Here is a 19,422-nt window from a genome sequence, read left to right as displayed (position 1 = left end):
TCTTTGCCTGTTACAGGAATAACCAATGTGAGGCAGTCAGAGTAATTTTGGGGAAGTTAGGTGGCCTTATGCAGCTACATGTGTGTCCTAGAGGCTGCAGAACTAGTAGCGTATGGTTTCGTGGCAGGGTGTTGCTGGCATTTGAGTCAGGCTTATGAAGGGGCAGCCTCGGTCTCGCCGAGGAGAAGGGCGGATCTCCGAGGGATGGTCAGTCAAGATGGCCGTGGCGGCTGCAGTGGCGAAGGTTTGGGGACAAGTCGAGGCTTGGGACGGGCCGGCCTCCCGCTCCTGCGGCTGCTTGGGGCTCGTGGGCTGGCTAGATCTGTGAGTACCTGGGGCACCTGAGAGTTTTCTCCAAGGAGGTATCGGAACGTTTATGCCTTCTTCGGGGGGGGGGGGGGGTCCCTTAGGTCCGTGAAGGAAGGGCTGTTAGAGAAAGGACGAGGGCTGGGAGAACCACTTGGACAGGACATGCAAGGGAATAACTTACACTTCCTTAAGAGAAGAAAAGCCAGGCAGCTCCTTTGTGACCTTAAGGGAGGGAGAAAACTTGGAGAGAGCGAGAGAGTTTCTTAATTGTCACCCATCCCCAGGGGAGGCCGCTTGGAGAACACGGGAGAAGGGTGTGATCTCTCCCCTCAGGAGCTGGAGAAAATTGTGTTTGTAAGGGAAGGGCTTTCTTCTCAATAAAGAGTCTACTTTCAAGGAGGAGCAGAGAGACATCAGTTGCCCTTTCAGGGGCTTTTATGGTGCCCCGTGTTTCTTTGCTCCAATTCTTATTTTTAAATAAACTGCGTAAAAAAAAAAAAATAGTCGTTCTGGGACATCCCTGGTGGTCCAGTGACTAAGACTCCGCGCTTCCAATGCAGGGGCTTGGGTTTCATCCCTGATCATGGAACTACGTCCCACATGCCGGCAGTTAAAAGAGTTCGCATGCCGCAACTAAAAATCCTGCATGCCGCAACTAAGACCCAGTGCAGCCAAATAAATAAAGATAAAATACTTATAAAAAGCCGTGGATACTGTGCCTCCGATATAGAACGATAGCCAAGGGCCTTGTCGGTTTTGGTCATTCTAAGGAGAAGGTGATCAGTGGATATTTACTGAACTAATGAGGGGAGAGGTTCTGGCAGAACACTTAGTCCGTATTTCTTAGAAACAGTGGAGAAATGCCTTGTTTCTTGTCAAAAGGTGCAGACTCCCTTTAGACTAATGCTGCTAATGGCAGACTCGCACAGCAGAAATGTAGATGGGAACCACTATTTAGAGGGAGAGAGGAAGGGGGCTGAAAAAAGCTGTGAACTGAGATTTTGCATATAAGAGTGTAGTGGTTAAGAAGATTGGCTCATGCTAAATCATGTGAGGCCGTGTTCTGTAATCTACCACTTTCTAGCTCTTAGCTTTGGTCAAGGGACTACTCTTCTCTGGACCTGATTTTCCTCTCTGTAAAATGCTAACAATGGTCACCTCACAGAGTTGTTGTGAAATTAAGTATGTAAAATGCTAAGAACTGGATCTGGCATATGATGAGGGCAATTGGAAGTGTTAGCCACTGTTGAAAGTGAGGTTGGAGGGAAGGGACAAAAACTGACCTTGGAGATGGGGGGTGGAGGGGAAGAAGGGAGCTCACCTGGGAAAGGCCTGGATTGGTGAAGGCCTTGGCGGGAATTCTATCCAGATCTTGTGGGGTTGGGTCTGACCTTCTGATCACCAAGCCATTAGGAAGGGAAGATGGAATCTGGGAAGAAGCTCTTGCTAGAGGGAGAAATGGGAGGAGGATGGGCTGTGAATAATGTGTGGGAAGACCTGAGAAGGGAAGTCATTTGAAGCAGGTAATTTCAGAAAGGTTACTGGAGCAAGAGGGAGGTGGGAGAGTCCCTGCCTTTGGGCTGATTTCTGTGGGGGTTTGGTTTTGATTTGAGCAGTCAAATCCTCCACAGCTCCATCCCTGGAGCCCATTGGTTGAGCCTGTGGAGTGAGGGTGAACTTGACTGGGTGGGAGGAGGGAAGATCACTCATGGCTGGTTAAATCTGCCTCCTTTGGCTCAATCTCCTTGCTAGTCTTCCCTCTTGCCTTCCCTCTTTTTTTTTTTTTTTTTTTTTTTAGTGAAGTCATTTGTTGGCAGGGAGGGAAGCAGAGGGGTGGTCTTTCATTATATATTTGGCTATACTGGGTCTTCCCTAGCAGCAGGAGGGAGCTAGTTCCTTGACCGGGGATCGAACCTGGGCCCCCTGCTTTGGGAACGTGGCTTAGATTGGGAATCAGTCACTGGACCACCAGGGAAGTCTGTGTATTTTGAGAGCCCCTGTTTCTTCTTCTCCACTTTAAATTATCTCACTTGTTTTTCTTAAGCTTAAAAAAACTTTTTTTTTTTTTTTTTTTTGAGGGAAGAAGAAGGAGTAGTAGCATTTACTCAAAGATCTGGGGCCTGGTGTGTCCAGTAGCACCTTCCCTCATGACTCAGATGGTAAAGAACCCGCCTGCCAATGCAGGAGACACAGGTTCGATTCCTGGTTCAGGCAGATCTCCTGGAGAAGAGAATGGCAACCCACTCCAGTATTCTTGCCTGGAGAATCCCATGGACAGAGGAGCCTGGTGGGCTGACTTTTTGTGATGATATCCACGTTGTTCAGTACGGTAGCCACTAACCACCCATGGCTACTGAGCCCTTGAAATGTGGCTAGTGTGACAGAGCACTTGAAGTTCTCATTTAACTTTAATGACTTTAAATAGCTGGAAGAGGTTGGTGGCTGCTGTATTGGATGATGCAATTTTAGCCAGTCACGGTGGAGTCAGGAGATTGTATCTTGGAGGCAGGTTGGGAGGCTGTGTTTGTAGTGGACTGGTTGGGTTGTTGGGGCAGGCAGTGTTGGGAGGAAGGCTCCTCGTCTCCACCCACCCCTCAACCCCCGCCTGCTTGCCTCTTCTTTCACTCCCCTTTACTCACTCTGTGCCCTGTTGCCCTGGAGGCATTTGGCTGGTTCTGCCCTCAATCCTGTTTCTAGCAGACATTTTATTATTCAGGGAGAAAAGGAAGAAGGGAACTTGGTTGTCCCGGAGTCCTGAGTTGTTTTCTCAACCACCACCCCAAGAAGCAAGTGTGATCTCGATCAGGTCACTTCGCTTCTCTGAGCTTTGGCAGGTGGGGTGACCAGAGTGCCTCCTGCCCAGCAGGGAATCAGGGAGCACCTCAAAGCTGGGTCTGTGTGACTTATCAGTAATGTTATCTCCCGGACCCTGCTGTTCAGGCAGTGTGTCGGGGGCTCTAGCACTCCAGGGCCCTGTGTAGCATCTCCATGTGGTTGGTGCCCAGAGTATATCGCAGCATGAAACCATAGGAGTTCATCTCCCTATTGGTTGGTGTCTTAATGAAGCACTTTATCATTGACAGGGCCAACTCATACCATTGTTATATTTAACACTGCAAGGTACGTACTGGTAGTTTTCTTCTGTTACAGGGGAGGAAACTGAGGCTCAGAGAGGTGAGGTCTGAACTTGGAGCTCTGGACTCCAGAACTGCCCGGAGAAGCAGGGGCAGGACTTCGGTTCAGGTCTTACCATATCCTGCTTAATCCAGACTGGTGTGCATCGTCAGCCTCTGCCTGGGGCTGGTGGCAAGGTGGAGTGCCCTCTCCTCCCTGCACTTCAGCTCCACTGGCATTTTCCCTTCCCTTGGGTGAGCTCCCACCACCTGGGTAGGGATATGGTCTCTCCAGTGTGGGCAGACAGGGCATTTCTTCAGAGAAGCTTTCCCACCCCCACCACCAGTCTCAATCTGTAGAACAGGGACAGTAGCAGTACCTCCGTCAGAGAGAGATGGTGAGGGTTAAAGGAAACAGTTCTTAGGAAGCACTTATGACACTTACGTAGGGCTTTCCTGGTGGCTCAGCAGAAAAGAACCCTCCTGTCAAGCAGGAGACTTGGGTTCAGTCCTCGGTTGGAGAAGACCCCCTGAAGAAGAAAATGTCAATATTCTTGCCTGGAAAATCCTATAGACAGAGGAGCCTGGTGGGCTACCGTCCATGGGGCTGCAAAGAGTCAAACCCGACTTAGTGACTAAATCACCACCACCACCACCCACACCATGCACTCCATGAAGGCTCAAGAAACGGGAGCTGTTGTTTTTCTTTCCAGGGATGGGGACACTGGTGTGGCTCTGACTGATGCAGAGCAAGGACGCTTTACATCTTCAGTGACTTGGGGAGCTTAGTGCTACAAAACCCCCCGGGTCCCTGAGGCCAGAAAAAGCCTGACCTGTCTCCACCCTTCCCTGGCCTCCCCAGTCAGGCCCCCACCCCTCTCTGGCCCCAGGAAAGGGAAGCCACTAATGTGGATGCGACATTCTCAGCTGGAAGTAGAGCCAGGGTTTAGCTCTCTTTGAGGGCAGTGTGCCTCAGATCCCAGAGAGTGCTGGCTGAGGTGACATTAGCCATCCTAGCTTCAGAGGACCCGGTTCCCTGGCCCCATCCACAGAGCTGTCCCAGGCTGGACCCCGCCGTCCTCTCCAGCTTCCCTGTGGTGGTCAGGCTGCCTGGCTTCATAAGCTGACATCGCCACTCCCGATCTCCTTGGATCGCAGACAAGTTGCCTAAACCCCCTGAGCCTCGGGGCCACCTCTCATGGCGGTGTGGTCATGGTGCCCTCCTCGGGTTCAGTGGGACATGGACATCACCCAGCACGGGCCTGGTGTGGCCCGGACGCACATCCTTAACTGCTGTCATTAACGTGCTGCAGCCAGATGGTCTCCATGGTGCCAGGGTCTCTCCTCTTGCCTCAGCCTTTGTCCTTTCAGAGAACTGACATGTTCCCCCATCCCAGTTTTTGCCTGGCTCACCCCTGCTTGTTCCGCAGGCCTCAGCTTCCCTCTTCCTTTTCACCGAGGTTCTTTCCTCTTACACGTAATACAGATAGTGAAAGGCTTCCTTCTCCAGGTATAGCAGGTGCTTTTTACCCGCCCACCACCGGCTGGTGAAGTAGAAATTCTTCGTGGGTTCAGGGAGGCGGTCTTTTGCCCCCTGTGACGTGACTGGAGAGCCAGGATTCAAGCACGGGCCGCTCAGCCCTCCAGCCCTCACCCTACCTGACATGTTGACCCTTCACAATCCTGCCTCCTCTAAGATCGCCCCTCCTGATGGTAACTCCTGTGTTCAGTGTCCATCATCCATCTCTCCCCATCGTCTCCAGCCCTCAGTTCAGGGCCTGACTTAGAGCAGATATTCACTGACGCCTTGTTTGACCACAGTAGCCATCAGGCACACTTGTTAGCTACTCACATTTGTCCAGCGTTGCTTATATGCCAGGCACGAGGTCCTCTACACGCAGGAGTTCTTAATCTGCACACCAGCCTCCGTTTACACATGAGGAAACTGAGGGAGCTGTAGTTCCACATCCCGGAAGCAGTGGTGGACTTGGAGGCCTTGTCCTTAACCGTGGCTCTATGGCTCCGACAAGTACTGCCCCTCAGTACTCGGGGCGCAGACCTGGCCTTCCAGAGCATGTCTTGGTCCTGTGCTGGGAGAAGGCATGGCTTCAAGGTTTTCTGTAAAGCCATGCAGTTTCTGCAGGATTCCACCAGGACAAACCCACTTGCACCAAAAAGAAGGGAACATGGTTGGAGAGGCATATATCCTCTGCATGTGATTCACCGTGCCCCCCACCCCCGCCATGATGGAGCCTTTCCTGAGGGCCAGGCACTATGTGGAGCCCTTTGAAAGCTCATGGAATCAGCACAGTATCCTTGGCGTAGGTACCACCTTCATCTCTGCAGGCCCCGGATGCGGGGGCGCTGCCAAGGCCCAGCGCCAGGGACACACCCTGCCGGTAGCCCTCCAGCCTCTGGGGGCAGACAGCCGTGCCCTGACGCTGGGGTTTGCCCTGAGCCCTGTGACTCTCCTCCTGGGCCCTGCTGGCCCCTGGCCTCGTGTCCTAGAGCCACTCCCCAGATGGAGTCTCCCCTGCACCTCAGTCTCTGGAGTGTCCACTGGGGCCCTGTCTGGAGTTAACATCTGCTCTGAGACGCAGGCAGTCCTTCCCAACTCCCCTTTTCCCCAATCTTCCCAAATGCCAGTCAATTTCTCTTTTATCATTTCTCTTCCTAGATTTTGGTTTTTTCCCCCTTTCTACCAATTTTTGAGCATATAATAGGTCCCACACCTGTGCTGAACCCTTTGCATACCTTATCTGAGGTACTGCTTATAACCCTGCGCAGCCTTTCTGCAGATGAAGAAATTCAGAGACACCGTGTTTTGCAGAGGGCTGTGCAGTGAGCTAAGAAATTGGAACCCAGGTTGGTCTGACTCCAAGCCAGTGAACTTAACCGCTCATTCATGCGTTGGGTCAGTAATTCCCTGTTGAGGTGTGTGCCCTGTAAAGCCACGTGGACATGCTCCCTGCCTCTGGAGCTCATGGTGTGTGTGTGGGGGGGAGACGACACCTCCAGGTGGTCAGGAGGGTCCAGCCTGCGTGAGCACCCTGAAAGCAAGAGGGTGGTCTGCAAGAGCTGAGCAGCTGCCCTGCTGTTGTCAGGCCTGGGCCTGCCCTGCTGTTGGAGCATAATTTCCTTTCTTTCCTCACCACCACAAATGCAGAGAAATGCACACTCATTCACATTCCCCCACTGGCCCGTTTGCCTCAGTTAAAGGAGGGAGGGTGGGGAACCCATTTGTGCACCCACGTGTGAGACCCAGCTCAGGACGAACCCAGGTGTTGTTCTTCAGTTCCTCTGGGAAGTGAAGCCACAGTTAGCCAGCCGAGAGGGGACCCTGGGGACCTGTGGAGTCAAGATGCAGACGTGTGGAAAGTGGGCAGCTGGGGTGGCGAGACTGGGCTTGGGGGTCTGGCTGTCAGCCCTGCCCAGGTTTGAAGCCCAGTCCCGACTTGCTTGTCTGGTTTAGCTCTAGGGCCTGGTATAGGAGGTGGTGTTACTGCCCTGAGCCTCAGCTTCCTCGTCTGAAGGGCAATAGTAAGTGCGCTCTGCCTCCCGGACGTGCTCTGAGGGCTCGGTGAGGGTTGTGTCTAGGGACTTGAGCCTGGCACCCTGCTTGGGCTTAATGAAGGGGCTCTGTTGCACCACTGAGATGGTTCAGGGCTGTCTAACTGGAGGGCTGGGAAACGGGATCAATTCTCCTGGTGCACGTGTGGGCTTCTCCTGGGCTCTCCCTGCCATGCCTCCTCTGAGCCGGGGGTTGCGATGTTTCCCACCGGACTCCTCCCCAGTTCCACATGCCACTCCTCACATTCTGCCTTTTGCTGGTTCTGCCTTGCCTGCATGCTAAGTCACTTCAGTCATGTCCGACTCTTTGGGACCCCATGGATTGTATGTAACCAGCTAGGCTCCTCCGTCCATGGGATTCTCCAGGCAAGAATAAGTTCAGTTCAGTTCAGTTGCTCAGTTGTGTCCAACTCTTTGTGACCCCATGGACTGCAACACACCAGGCTTCCCTGTCCATCACCAACTCCCAGAGCTTGCTCAAACTCATGTTCATTGAGTCAGTGATGCCATCCAACCATCTCATCCTCTGTGGTCCCCTTCCGCCTTCAGTCTTTCCCAGCATCAGGGTCTTTCCCAGTGAATCAGTTCTTCGCATCAGGTGGCCAAAGTATTGGAGCTTCAGCTTCAATATCAGTCCCTCCAATGAATATTCAGGACTGGTTTCCTTTAGGATGGACTCGTTGGATCTCCTTGCAGTCCAAGGGACTCTCAAGAGTCTTCTCCAACACCACAGTTCAAAAGCATCAGTTCTTCAGTGCTCAGCTTTCTTTATAGTCCAACTTTCACATCCATATATGACTACTGGAAAAACCATAGCTTCGACTAGACGGACCTTTGTCAGCAAAGTAATGTGTCTGCTTTTTAATATGCTGTTTAGGTTGGTCATAGCTTTTCTTCCAAGGAGCAAGTGTCTTTTAATTTCATGGCTGCAGTCACCATCTGCAGTGATTTTGGAGCCCTAGAAAATAAAGTCTCTAACTGTTTCATTGTCTCCCCATTTATTTGCCATAAAGTGATGGGACTGGATGTCATGATCTTCGTTTTTTGAATGTTGAGTTTTAAGCCAGCTTTTTCAGTCTCCTCTTTCTCTTTCATCAAGAGGCTGCTCAGTTCCTCTTGCTTTCTGCCATAAGGGTAGTGTCATCTGCATATCTGAAGCAGAATACAGGCAAGAATAATGGAGTGGATTGCCTTGCCCTTCTCCAGGGGATCTTCCCAACCCAGGGATCGAACCCACGTCTCTTATATCTCCCATATCGTCAGGCGGGTTCTTTACCACTGGAGCCACTTGGGAAGCCCGCATGTTCTGTTACCCCGGCCTCAAATGCGCCTTCCCTGACTCCTAGATATTCTTCGGGTCCCAGCTCTCACATCACTTCCTCAGGGGAACTGTCCCCTTTCCACTCTGCTCTCACCCCACAGCCTCTCCTGGAAGAACACACATCACCCTCGGTGTTACTTGTTGGGGATCTGTCTTCCCTGCTGTGCGGCAGGGGCAGGTGTCTTGCCTCTCTTAGGTCCCCAGAGCCCAGCACAGGCCGTGGAACAAAGCAGGTGCTCAAATATTTGTTGAATGAGTCAGTCTGGGCTTCTGGAGGGGGTTAGGGCTGGAGAGGGCGGCGAAGCATGTGGAGCTCTTCGCCAGGTGCTGGGGGAGGAGGCCTCCTAGTGTAGATGAGAGCAGAGATGTGGTGGTGGAAACGAGGATCAGCATTACTTTGCAGCATCATGATAGGTACAGATACTCTGCTCACCGTTTTATATGCGTGCTTTTGTCTAAGCCTCCCAGCGTTTCCATGAGGTGTTCTCCATGTTATAGGTGGGAAAGGAGACTTGAGGAGGGAGACCCTCATTCCCATGGTCACACAGCAAGGGATTTGAACCTAGGCAGGCTGACTTTTGAGTGCTCCCAGATGTAAACTCTAAGCTGAGAGACTGGCTTAGAGTGGTCTCCTTGTGGGTAGAGGGGTCGGTGAAGAGCACACTTGGGGGGGGGGGGGCGGTGTGTGTGTGTGTGGTCACCATGGGAGATGAGAGGAGGGGGTAATTGCGGTCAGCCTTGAGAGTCCTTGAATGCCAGGAGAGGAATTTGGGCCTCTGATAATTATAGCTACCAGTTCCTGAGCCACCTGCCACTTTATTGGATCATTTAAGCTTTACAACAACCTTGTGTGATAGATACTATGATTTTCACCCCAGTTTTACAGTCGAGGAGCCGAGACACAAGGCAGTTATAGGAACCTGCCCGAGGTCACCCACTGGGAAGGTGATGGAGCGGGAAGTCAGACCTTGTGTGTCAGGCTCCAGAGTCCACCACGGCCTGGCGGCTGCATCACCAGCAATACTGCCTGCCACCACAGGGAACCTCTGCTGCTCCTGACTTGGGTGATCCCCTCCATCCTCTCTCCCCAGCACCCCCACAAGTGGCAGCGACAGCAGCACTTCTCGTCCCTGAATGACAAGCCGCAGTTCCCGGGGGCCTCAGCGGAGTTCATAGATAAGCTCGAATTCATCCAGCCCAATGTCATCTCTGGGATCCCCATCTACCGCGTCATGGACCGGCAGGGCCAGATCGTCAACCCCAGCGAGGATCCCCATGTAAGAGGCTGCCTCCCCCTGACCCCGTGCCTCCCATGCCCAAGCCCCTTGCCCATCTCCTCTCTGGCCCCAACTGGCCCACGTCTGTCTGTGCCTCTGTCTGCAGCTGCCCCAGGAGAAGGTGCTCAAATTCTACAAGAGCATGACCCTGCTCAACACCATGGACCGCATCCTCTATGAGTCCCAGAGGCAGGTGCGTGGGGATGGGCTGGGGAGGGGGCCTGGGATTACCTGAGGTCCTGCCCACCCTACCTGTGTCTGGGCCAAGAGACAGCACCCAAAGAAGGGGGAGTGGTATGGAGATCCCTGTCTTGTGGTCCTGCCCCAGGGCAGAAGGTTGAACTGGATCACAGGAAGCCTGTTGTCTGGTGGGCTGGGGCTTAGCTGTGCTGGGGACGGGAAGACAGGAGAAGACTGGATGGCCCTTCCTCTCAGACACTCACAGTCCTGAGAACAGGGTGACCCTCCGCGCTTCCTGGAGCGCCTGTGCGTAGTGCGCTGTGGAGAGACACTCAGCAGTGTCAGCTTCAGCAGACCGAAACCGAGGCACAGCAGTGTCAGCAGAGAGGGAGCTTGTTGACTCGAATACCTGCAAGTCTACAAGGCCTTGTTTCAGGCACGGCTCGACCCAGGGACCCAAAAAATGTTATCAAACCTGTTTCTCTCTCCTAGTGTCTTTTCCATTCTCCTTTGCCTTTGCTTCCCTCATGCTCAGACCTCGGTGGTCTCTGGACGCTCCAGGCTCACAGAGCGGGGACAGTAAAAGGGTTCAGGGTGTGGGCTCTGGAGCAGGACTGCAATCGTAGTCCTCATTCTGTCACCCTCTAGCTTTGTGATCCTGAGAAAGTTGCTTAACCTCCCAGTGCTTCAGTTTGCTGGTCTCTAGCTACCTTATGGGGTTATAGCTACTTTGCGGGGGTTGATGGTGGCGTACATAATAGCCTGAGAAACAGTGAAACTGGCATTTGTCATGGATACCAGCCTTGCAGTTATCTTCTCTACTTAGCAGTGGAAAGAGTGTCTGGTCCCTAACATTCCAGCAGAAGGCCCGGGGCTGATGCTCATTGGCCAGGCTTTGGTCACAGACAGATCCCTCTTTGAACCAACCCATGAGATTGACTGGCCAGGCTGGGGGACTGTGTGCCATTGCCTGGGAACCGTGGGAGCAGAGGCCTGGAATCTGTCCTTCCTGGGCTGCAGAGACTTAAAAACAGGGGCACAGGGTTCCTGTTAGAAAAGTGGGAGAATGCAGGGCAGGCTGGCCCTCAGCTTCCACCACCCCTGCTGGGTCAGACATGGGGATGGGCTTGGGAATCTGCACTTGTATTTGATACAAGTGGGGCCCCCAGGTGACCCCGCTGTGGACTGAAGCCCGAGGCCCACCACGGACAGTTCCAAGCAGATCATGTGGGCAGCCAGCTCACAGCAGTGCTGTGTGTGGATTCTCCACCCTGCCCTTGGCTCCTGTCGTCCACAAGATCAAGACCGGCCCTTCCTGTCTGCCCTGTCTCCGTTGTGGCGCTCAGCCATCTGTTCCCCTCTGCACAGCCTCAGGGCGAGGCCACGCCTCCCATCCACTCATGTTCATGGGCTCCTTCCTGCCCCTGGGTTGACTGTGCACACGGGACCTTTGGAACCTGAAGATGTGGGTCCGAGTCACGACTGTGACTTAAGGCAGTTGGTTTTTCTTTTCTTTGCCTCAGTTCCCTTAGTGTATTGTAGAAAAAAAGTAGAAATAGCAAGAGAACACATCCCACAAGGTGGGGTGGGAGTTCCGTGAGACGCGCACATCAGGTCCCTTGGCCATTGGCCAACATGGGAACCCTCAGTAAGATCAGCTTGGCCATCAGGTTCCAGCCTTTATTAGCTGCGATGACGCTCAGCTATAGGTAGCAGACAGCCCTCCCTCAACACCCCCAAATCCTAACAAAAATTAAAGCAATAGTTTAAACAGATTAGTAGTTTCCTTTTCTTGCATAAAAGAAACGTGGAAACAGGTGGTCGGGACTGATACACCACAGTGTCACCGGACACCCAGCACTGGCTTCTAGCCTCTAGGGCCCCTCAGGAACCAAATGGCTGCTGGAGCCCTCCATCAGGTCTTACTCCAGGCAGGAAGTAGAAGGAAGGTGGAAGGTCGGACATGGCACTGCCCAGCTATCTCCCCACACCCACATTTATAGAACTTTCTAGGTAGTCTCACCAAATAACACCACATGTGTCACTGGTCACTCCCAGCTGCCAGGGACACTGAGAAAGTAGTCTGTCAGTCTGGGCAGTTGCTGCCGGTGGTGCAATGAGACCTGTTAGTAAAGAGAAGAGGGATCGGATGCTGGATAGGCAGCCCGTGACCTCTGCTATTAGCCTAGGTCCCGTTTCCTCAGGATTCCTCCTTCTCAGGCTCCTCCCCACGCCAACCTTGACAGCCCAGCCAAGTACTCAGCATCCACCCACTCGCTTGGCACCGGCAGTCAATTAACTTTTAATTGGCTCCCCACTTGGAAGCAAGTATTATTCATCGGTTCCCGGATTGACAGGAGGCTAGGCCTGTGGGACATGAGGCCTGGGCACAGGGCATCCTGCAGAGGCCGACCTGACTGTCCGTTTTACCTTCCATGCGGTCCTGCTTACCGCCCATCTCTTTGCCAGGGCTCCCAGATCTCCAGCTAGACTTCACCTCTTAGCCCCAGTTCTGCCTGACTTCTCACTCTGGGTGTCCCTCACCGATTTCAGCCTGTCCGGACTTGACCTCAGCACCTTCCTCCTAGACTTGCTCCTCTTCCTCCCTTAGGCCATTACTCAGTGATGGGTGCCACCACCCACCCGTTTATCCAAGCTGGAGTCCCGCAGTGCACCCCTGTCCCCTCCTGTCCCCTTGCTATCACTTCTCCTTTCATTCTCTCTGTCCTTAGGTCTTTAATTAGAAATCCATTCTGCTCAGTACCACAGTCAGGAATCCAGACTTCCTATGTTTCTGCTTCATCATCGTGGGCAGCTTGACCTTCTTCCCGTAGTTGTTGCCTCATGTTCACAAGATGGCTGCCACAGGTCCAGGCTTCATGTCTCTGTGCAAAGTAGGGGAAATGGGTGGCAATGATGCAGTCATCTCTTTTATCAAGAAAGCAAAAGCAGACTTCCACTTGTCTGGCTAGAACTGTGTCCTGTGGCCACTTCTGACTATAAGGGAGGCTGGGAACCTGCTTTTCCAGGCTCTGGGATTGAGGGGTTCAGGAAGGGGGAGTCACCTTGGGCACTGGTGTATCCAGCTAGCAGGTGCCTCTCTCTCCAACCTTGCCTCCCCCTGCCCCCTGCCCCACTTTACATCCCAGCCCTTCTGGCCTCCCGGCCTTTGTTGTCAGCTCCCTGGAAACCTCCACTATCCCCACGTCTGTTCACCTTAGGCCTTGCTGGGTGATGCCTCTCCATCTTGGAGTGGGTACACCTTCAGCTTCCATCACCCTGGCTCTGACCAACCTGGCACTTCTTCCATGGAGGCAGGCCTGCCAGCGTGGCCTGGCCCAGAGCCGGCCTTCAGGAAGCATCTGCTGAATCAGAGAGTCAGCAGTCAGCATTTGGATACTTGTCTGTCGTTGCCCAGCCTCACTGAACCCGGGCCCTGGGCCCCCCTCTACCCCCAGGGCCGCATATCCTTCTACATGACCAACTACGGCGAGGAGGGTACGCACGTGGGGAGCGCAGCAGCCCTGGACGACACAGACCTGGTGTTTGGCCAGTACCGGGAGGCAGGTACATCTGACCTTGGCCGGGCCCTAGGGAGTGTGGGCCTGGGGCCTGGATCAGGCTCAGCCCCGCCTGCTCTGAAGGCAAGGCCTACATTAGTTACCAGTGTGCCCTTCAGTGTGACCATCCCTGGCATGATGCCAGGGAAGCCTTGGGGTGCTTCCCCTCCGAGAGGCCTGGCGATACTGTAGTTAAGTGCCTATGCCCCTAAGCGTTCCATGCCCTGCTGGTGATCAGATGTTAGATTTGGGACAAGTCACTTCCATTCTCTGACCCTCATTTTTCTCATCTTAGAGATAGATATTATTATGATGGGGTGGCAACCCCCTGCGTGGTGGGGCTGCTGGGAGCCTGCAGTGAGGGCAGGCTGGGCTGTGGGACCCCCATCCACACATGCAGGGCTCTGCCGGCCTCTCCAGATGCTGGGTCACTCACCCAGCAGAAGCAGATGGGAGGTGTGTTCTAACCACTTCTAAGTGAATGAGGGAGAGGATGGAAGGATCACAGACTAGGAATGAAGAAGACGGACGAGCGTTTAGGAGAGACGGGGGAGAGGGGAGCTGAAGTTGGGGGTTCCAGAGCAGTTGTTGATGTGGGGCCCAGGGGCAGCCCTGTTTGTCGCTTCCTCTTAAGTGCTGCACAGTCCTGGGCAGGTTGCTTAACTGCGCCGTGCCTCAGTTTCCTCATCTCACGTCCTCACTATGCAGGACAGGGACCCCTCCCAAGACAGCTTCACTGGGCAAATGACACAGAGCCCTCAGCACAGGGCATACAGTGCAGAATAAGCCCTCAGAGTTGGAGAGGATGCTGTGGCCCAGAGCCTCGCACCCTGCGCAGCACTTCCGGGAGGTGTGGCCTGGCCAGGCTGGCTGTCCAGAGCCTGGACCAGCGGGCATGGCCGTCTCCTCAGACTGTCTCCTCTCAGCTGCACCAGACCCCCCACCCCCACACACTCTGGGAGGACAGACGCCCCGTGATAATGACTCTGGTTCAGCATCATTAGATTTCCCCAGGCGCTGGGCCACAAGCCAGGCCCTGCCAGGTTTGCTGAGTGCTTCCCACTGTTTCTGCCGAGGGAATCTCTCTGGGGAGGGCTCCAGGCAGGGCCTGGCATCGCGGGCGCCAGCTGGGCGCTGCACACGGGGGCCGTTAGGGCCCAGGCCACCTCTGCAGGAGTGAGCCGTCCTGCCTGGGTCCTGGAATGCCCTGCGTCCCAGCAGCTGCGGGGGGCGCCTGTGCGGGGCAGGAGGAAAGGCCAACCCCACTTGCCCGTCCTGACTGGGCAACTGCTTGCCTGGCTGACTCGGTGTCTTCCGTCTCTGAAGTGGGGAGAACAAGGGCACTCAGGATGGCGGCGCTCCTGGAGCCTTTCTCTGTTCCCGTCACAGTGGGGCGGAGGCCCCTGCCAGCCTCTCACTGGAGGGGCTGCGTGGGGCCCCCGCCAGCCCTGCCAGCTGGGTAGTGTGAAGCCCGGGTCAGAGAGGTGTGCGCTTATGGCTTTTGATGATGAGGTAGGTGTCCACCACGGGTTTTACTGCTGAGAACAGATTTGAATATTTCCTCCCTTAGTCCAGGAGTCATGAACATGACCCATACATTTGGTATGTATGATTTTTTTTTTTAAGTAAATGAATTAGAGGAACACTTAAAAATTAGGTGGCTTCTCAAAAGAAAAAAACAGGCAAGCAGAATTTCTCCTTTTGAAAAAATGAAACCATGTGGCCTTCGTGAGCAGAGGTCAGTGGGTCCGAACAGCAGCCTCCCTGTTGAGCCAGGCCTTTCTGCTCTGTGCACCGTCCCTGTGAGCATCCGAATGCGCCTTCGCCACTCTAGTCTGGCTCCCTTGCTGTACCGGCAGGGGGACGGGGCCTGGCGGTGGGTGAGGGGGTGGCCTTCAGGGGTTGGCCTGCCCCCCATACCAGCCACCAGAGTAACCCTGCCTCCTCCCGCTCCAGGTGTGCTCATGTACCGGGACTACCCCCTGGAGCTGTTCATGGCCCAGTGCTACAGCAACGTGAGCGACCTGGGCAAGGGGCGCCAGATGCCCGTCCACTATGGCTGCAGAGAGCGCCACTTTGTCACCATCTCCTCTCCACTGGCCACGCAGATCCCCCAGGGTGAGAATGCGCGCCAGGCCCGGCACACGCGGACAGCGTTCCCTCCTCGGGCCCTCACCTCCTCCACCGGGGCCTCCTGGTGGGTGCCAGGACCGGGTGCTGGTCTGGGCGCTAGACTTAAAAGATCTCTCTCTCTGGGACCCTCGTGGGAGGGCTTTGGTGGCATTTGGCAGGCACAGTCACACTTTGTTTCCCATGCTGGTGCTCGCCTTGTGTCTGTTCACCAGCACAGCCAGCCATGTGGAACTGTGTGCCAGGTTCCTTGGTAAAGGTCACTGGCAGGTTGCAAGAAGAGTTGGCTCTCATGTTGTGGACCATGTGGCTCCAGAGCCCAGGTTCTCTACCCCCACCCTGGTCCTCCTCTGTCCTCGGAGTCTGACTCCCCCAAAGCTGATTCTGGAAGCGCACGATGCTTAGCGCAGCCGGTGTGACTTCTATTAAAGATGACCACTTGTGAGCAGACCCGCTTGGGGCCAGGCCTGCAGCCACAGAGTGCAAAGACAAGGTCAGTCTGCTCCAGGGCAGACACTTGAGCTGATGTGTGCAGGGTTTAGCAGAGTGTCAGGCACATTCGCCCCTAGTAAGTTTTAGATATCTGAGAACAAGGGCGGTTTATGTCTCAGGTGGGAGGTGGACAGGGCAGCCTTCTGGGTGGAGGTAGCATTTTCACTGATCTCCATTCCTTAGAATTTCCATAAGGTGGGATCAGGCCCTCACTTTCTGTTTGGGTGAGCGGTTTAGTCAGTCAGTTGGATGTGTCTGGAGTCCATGCGGTGTGCTGGGCACTGTTCTAGGAGCAGTGAACAGAGGCAGCAAAACCCTGAGGCCTCCTGGTGCTGACCCTGGTGGGGGAGATGGACGGCATCCAGAGCAGATAACACGTGGAGTATGTCTGGGGTCATAAGGCCTACCAGGAAAACGGCCCAAGTGTGATACGGGCTCTTGACTTTTGAGCACACTGGCTGGGGGAGGAGGAGCGAGTCCCGTCAGCCTGGCCGGGGGGCGGGTAACAGGGTGGGTGGGCAGAGCAGGGGTGGGGAGGCTGCTCAGGCACGCAGAGGGGAGGCGGGGCTGGGACCACCAGGGCGAGCTGAGGAAGAGGTCAAACTTTAACTCCCATTTGGAGGTGGAGCAGGTGTGGCAATGACAGGACTGAAAGATGCTGAAGGTTTTGGCCTGGGTGGTTGGAAGGATGGAGCTGCCATCAGATGAGGGGAGAGGACCAGGCGGGGCAGCTTCTCGGGGGCTCAGGTGTCTTCCCCTCAGAGCCTGGAGACCGCCAGCCTGAGCTCCAGAGGCCCGGGTCGGTCGGGAACGGGTGTGAGTGCTGGTGAGATGCGCATGTCTCTGCTTCTGCAGCGGTTGGGGCGGCCTACGCGGCGAAGCGGGCCAACGCCAACAGAGTGGTCATCTGTTACTTCGGAGAGGGGGCGGCCAGTGAGGGGGATGCCCACGCCGGCTTCAACTTCGCCGCCACCCTCGAGTGCCCCATCATCTTCTTCTGCCGGAACAACGGCTACGCCATCTCCACACCCACCTCAGAGCAGTACCGCGGGGATGGCATCGGTGAGGGCCCTGCTGGGTGCCTGCCCCTCCCCTCCCCTCCTGGCTCAGGTCTCGACAGAGCCCTGGGGCCAGGCCGACCTCTCTGTCCCCACAGCGGCTCGAGGCCCCGGGTACGGCATCCTGTCCATCCGTGTGGATGGCAATGATGTGTTTGCCGTGTACAACGCCACCAAGGAGGCCCGGAGGCGGGCCGTGGCGGAGAACCAGCCCTTCCTCATTGAGGCCATGACCTACAGGTACCGGCTGGCTGCCCCCCATCATCCCCCAACCGTGACCGCCTGTCCCCGGCTCCTCCCTCACATTGGTCACTGTCCCCACTGCACAACCCCATTGCCCGAACTGTCTGGCCTTTTCTGGCCTTTATTCCATTCTCACTCCTTTGTTCCTAGTCTCGCCCTGCCCTCCCGACCCTCGCCTGAGGGCCGCAGCCTGACCTGGGCCTCCCCTCCCCCTGTAGGATTGGGCACCACAGCACCAGTGACGACAGCTCGGCGTACCGCTCGGTGGATGAGGTCAGCTACTGGGACAAGCAGGACCACCCCATCTCCCGGCTGCGGCATTACCTGCAGAGCCGCGGCTGGTGGGACGACGAGCAGGAGAAGGCCTGGAGGAAGCAGTCCCGCAAGAAGGTAAGGCAGGGCTTCCCTGCCCCAGTTGGAAACCACCCCAGGGGCCATGTTCCCGTATGATGCTTCATAAGGAACGTTGCACGAACGGAGAGGATGGGGGGTTGTTCGTTGTCATTTAGTTGCTCAGTCGCAACCGACTCTTTTGTGACCCCATGGACTGTAGCCCACCAGGCTCCTCCATCCATGGGATTTCCCTCACAGGAATACTGGGGTATTCCCTCTGCAGGGGATATTGCGATTTCCTTCTCCAGGGGATCTTCCCAACCCAGGGATCGAACCCACATTTCCTGTACTGGCAGGAGGATTCTTTTCCACTGAGCCACCGGGGAAGCCCAGCTTGGGGGGGGGGGTGCCATTGAACGGAGTCTTGGGGATCACCCTGATGTCACGATGCCCAGGCATGGGCACCTTGGCCATGTCCCAGCAGGTGTCTGTCCCCAGCTCTTTCACCTCTGAAGAGGGATACTGGGTACCTGCCTCAGAAGCTTGTCTGAGGCCTTGCACTTAACTCCACATGCAGTTTAGTTGTCCACCAGAGTCCGTGCACTGCCCTCCTCAGTCCTGGTCATCAAATGCCAGAGACATTGCAGCGCAGTGGGCAGGGCGGACCCTGGTGTTGGCCAGCACGTGCTTCCTGACTCTGCCCCGACCATGTCATCATGGACACATTTTTTTCTTTGCCTTGCTTTCCTCACCTGAGTTACCTGCTTAAGGCCGCTAAGAGGCCGAAGTGATTCTGTACTCTTAGTACAGCGCCGGGTTCCACTAAAGATGGCGAAGCTGGGGTTGGTGATGTTAGCTGTCACCACTGTTATGATGATTATTTCCATCATCTGCGTGGGAACTTGAGGCTCAGGGGGGTCCCACAGGAAGAGACAGGTTCCTGGGTGAGGGATCGGCTGCCTGCCCACCGCCCCTTGTCTCCCAGGTAATGGAGGCCTTTGAGCAGGCTGAGCGGAAGCTGAAGCCCAACCCCAACTTGATCTTCTCGGATGTGTATCAGGAGATGCCTGCCCAGCTCCGCAAGCAGCAGGAGTCTCTGGCACGTCATCTCCAGACCTATGGCGAACACTACCCGCTGGACCACTTTGAGAAGTGAGGCCACTCGCTCCAAATGAGGCCCCACAGACCTTAGGGTAGTGCCTCAAATACCCCAAGAGGCAGCCCCAGTTTGAGGGGCAGATGGGACTGTCAGGGTGCCAGCTTCCTCAGCAGCTGCCTCCAGCACACTCAGGAGCCAGGTAGTACTTGAGGTGGCTCCTGCTCCGCTAGGCTGTTACACTGGGGGTGTTCTTGGTCAGCCCCCTCTCCACCCTGAGTTACATGGGCTTCTGCCAGGGGCCGGGCGAGGGCACCTCTGGGGCTGGATGTGGCCGGTTAGCCTGTGGAGCTTGACTCAGGATGAGAGGTCAGCACGTAGTGAATAAACTCGGTCTCTGTGTTTGGCTCCCTGCCACCTCTGGTTTCTGTTTCCTGGAGTGGGGACAGTGGAGCGAGGCCAGCATGGCTGGCTTGGGACTCCTCTAGCTCCTCCACTGGAGATGAGTACAGCCACGACTGTTGAGCTGTTGTCTTCCTCCAGAGACTTTCATAAGGTGGAGGGTCAGCTTCAGTGAATAGCATGGGGGTGGGGTCCTCCAGAGATGACCTCAGGTCTCCCAAAGAACGGGTCAGAGCTGGTGTCCAGCATGATGGCTCAGCCATTAGAGCAGACCTCGCCCAGGGGTGGGGGCAGCCGAGCCTTGCTCTGTACACTACCCCAGGTTCCGATAGACAAGA

General features: G+C 55.3%; 1 protein-coding gene across 1 annotated transcript; it reads left to right on the top strand.

The window, feature by feature from the left end:
* Window positions 1–202: 202 nt before the first annotated feature.
* On the top strand, window positions 203–19,090 carry BCKDHA (branched chain keto acid dehydrogenase E1 subunit alpha). Its single transcript, XM_020900344.2, is given in 10 exon segments — window positions 203–248; window positions 251–324; window positions 9,405–9,590; window positions 9,697–9,783; window positions 13,229–13,337; window positions 15,287–15,448; window positions 16,808–17,014; window positions 17,109–17,250; window positions 17,472–17,643; window positions 18,572–19,090. Coding segments are annotated over 10 exon segments (1,341 nt in total). The 5' UTR covers window positions 203–217; the 3' UTR covers window positions 18,743–19,090.
* The last annotated feature ends 332 nt before the right edge of the window (window positions 19,091–19,422 follow it).

This window comes from Odocoileus virginianus, chromosome 20, assembly GCF_023699985.2.
Source record: "Odocoileus virginianus isolate 20LAN1187 ecotype Illinois chromosome 20, Ovbor_1.2, whole genome shotgun sequence".
In the NCBI taxonomy this organism is placed as follows: Eukaryota; Metazoa; Chordata; class Mammalia; order Artiodactyla; family Cervidae; genus Odocoileus; species Odocoileus virginianus.
Note: the sequence above shows the minus strand (reverse complement) of the source record. Positions and strands in the feature narration are given on the sequence as shown.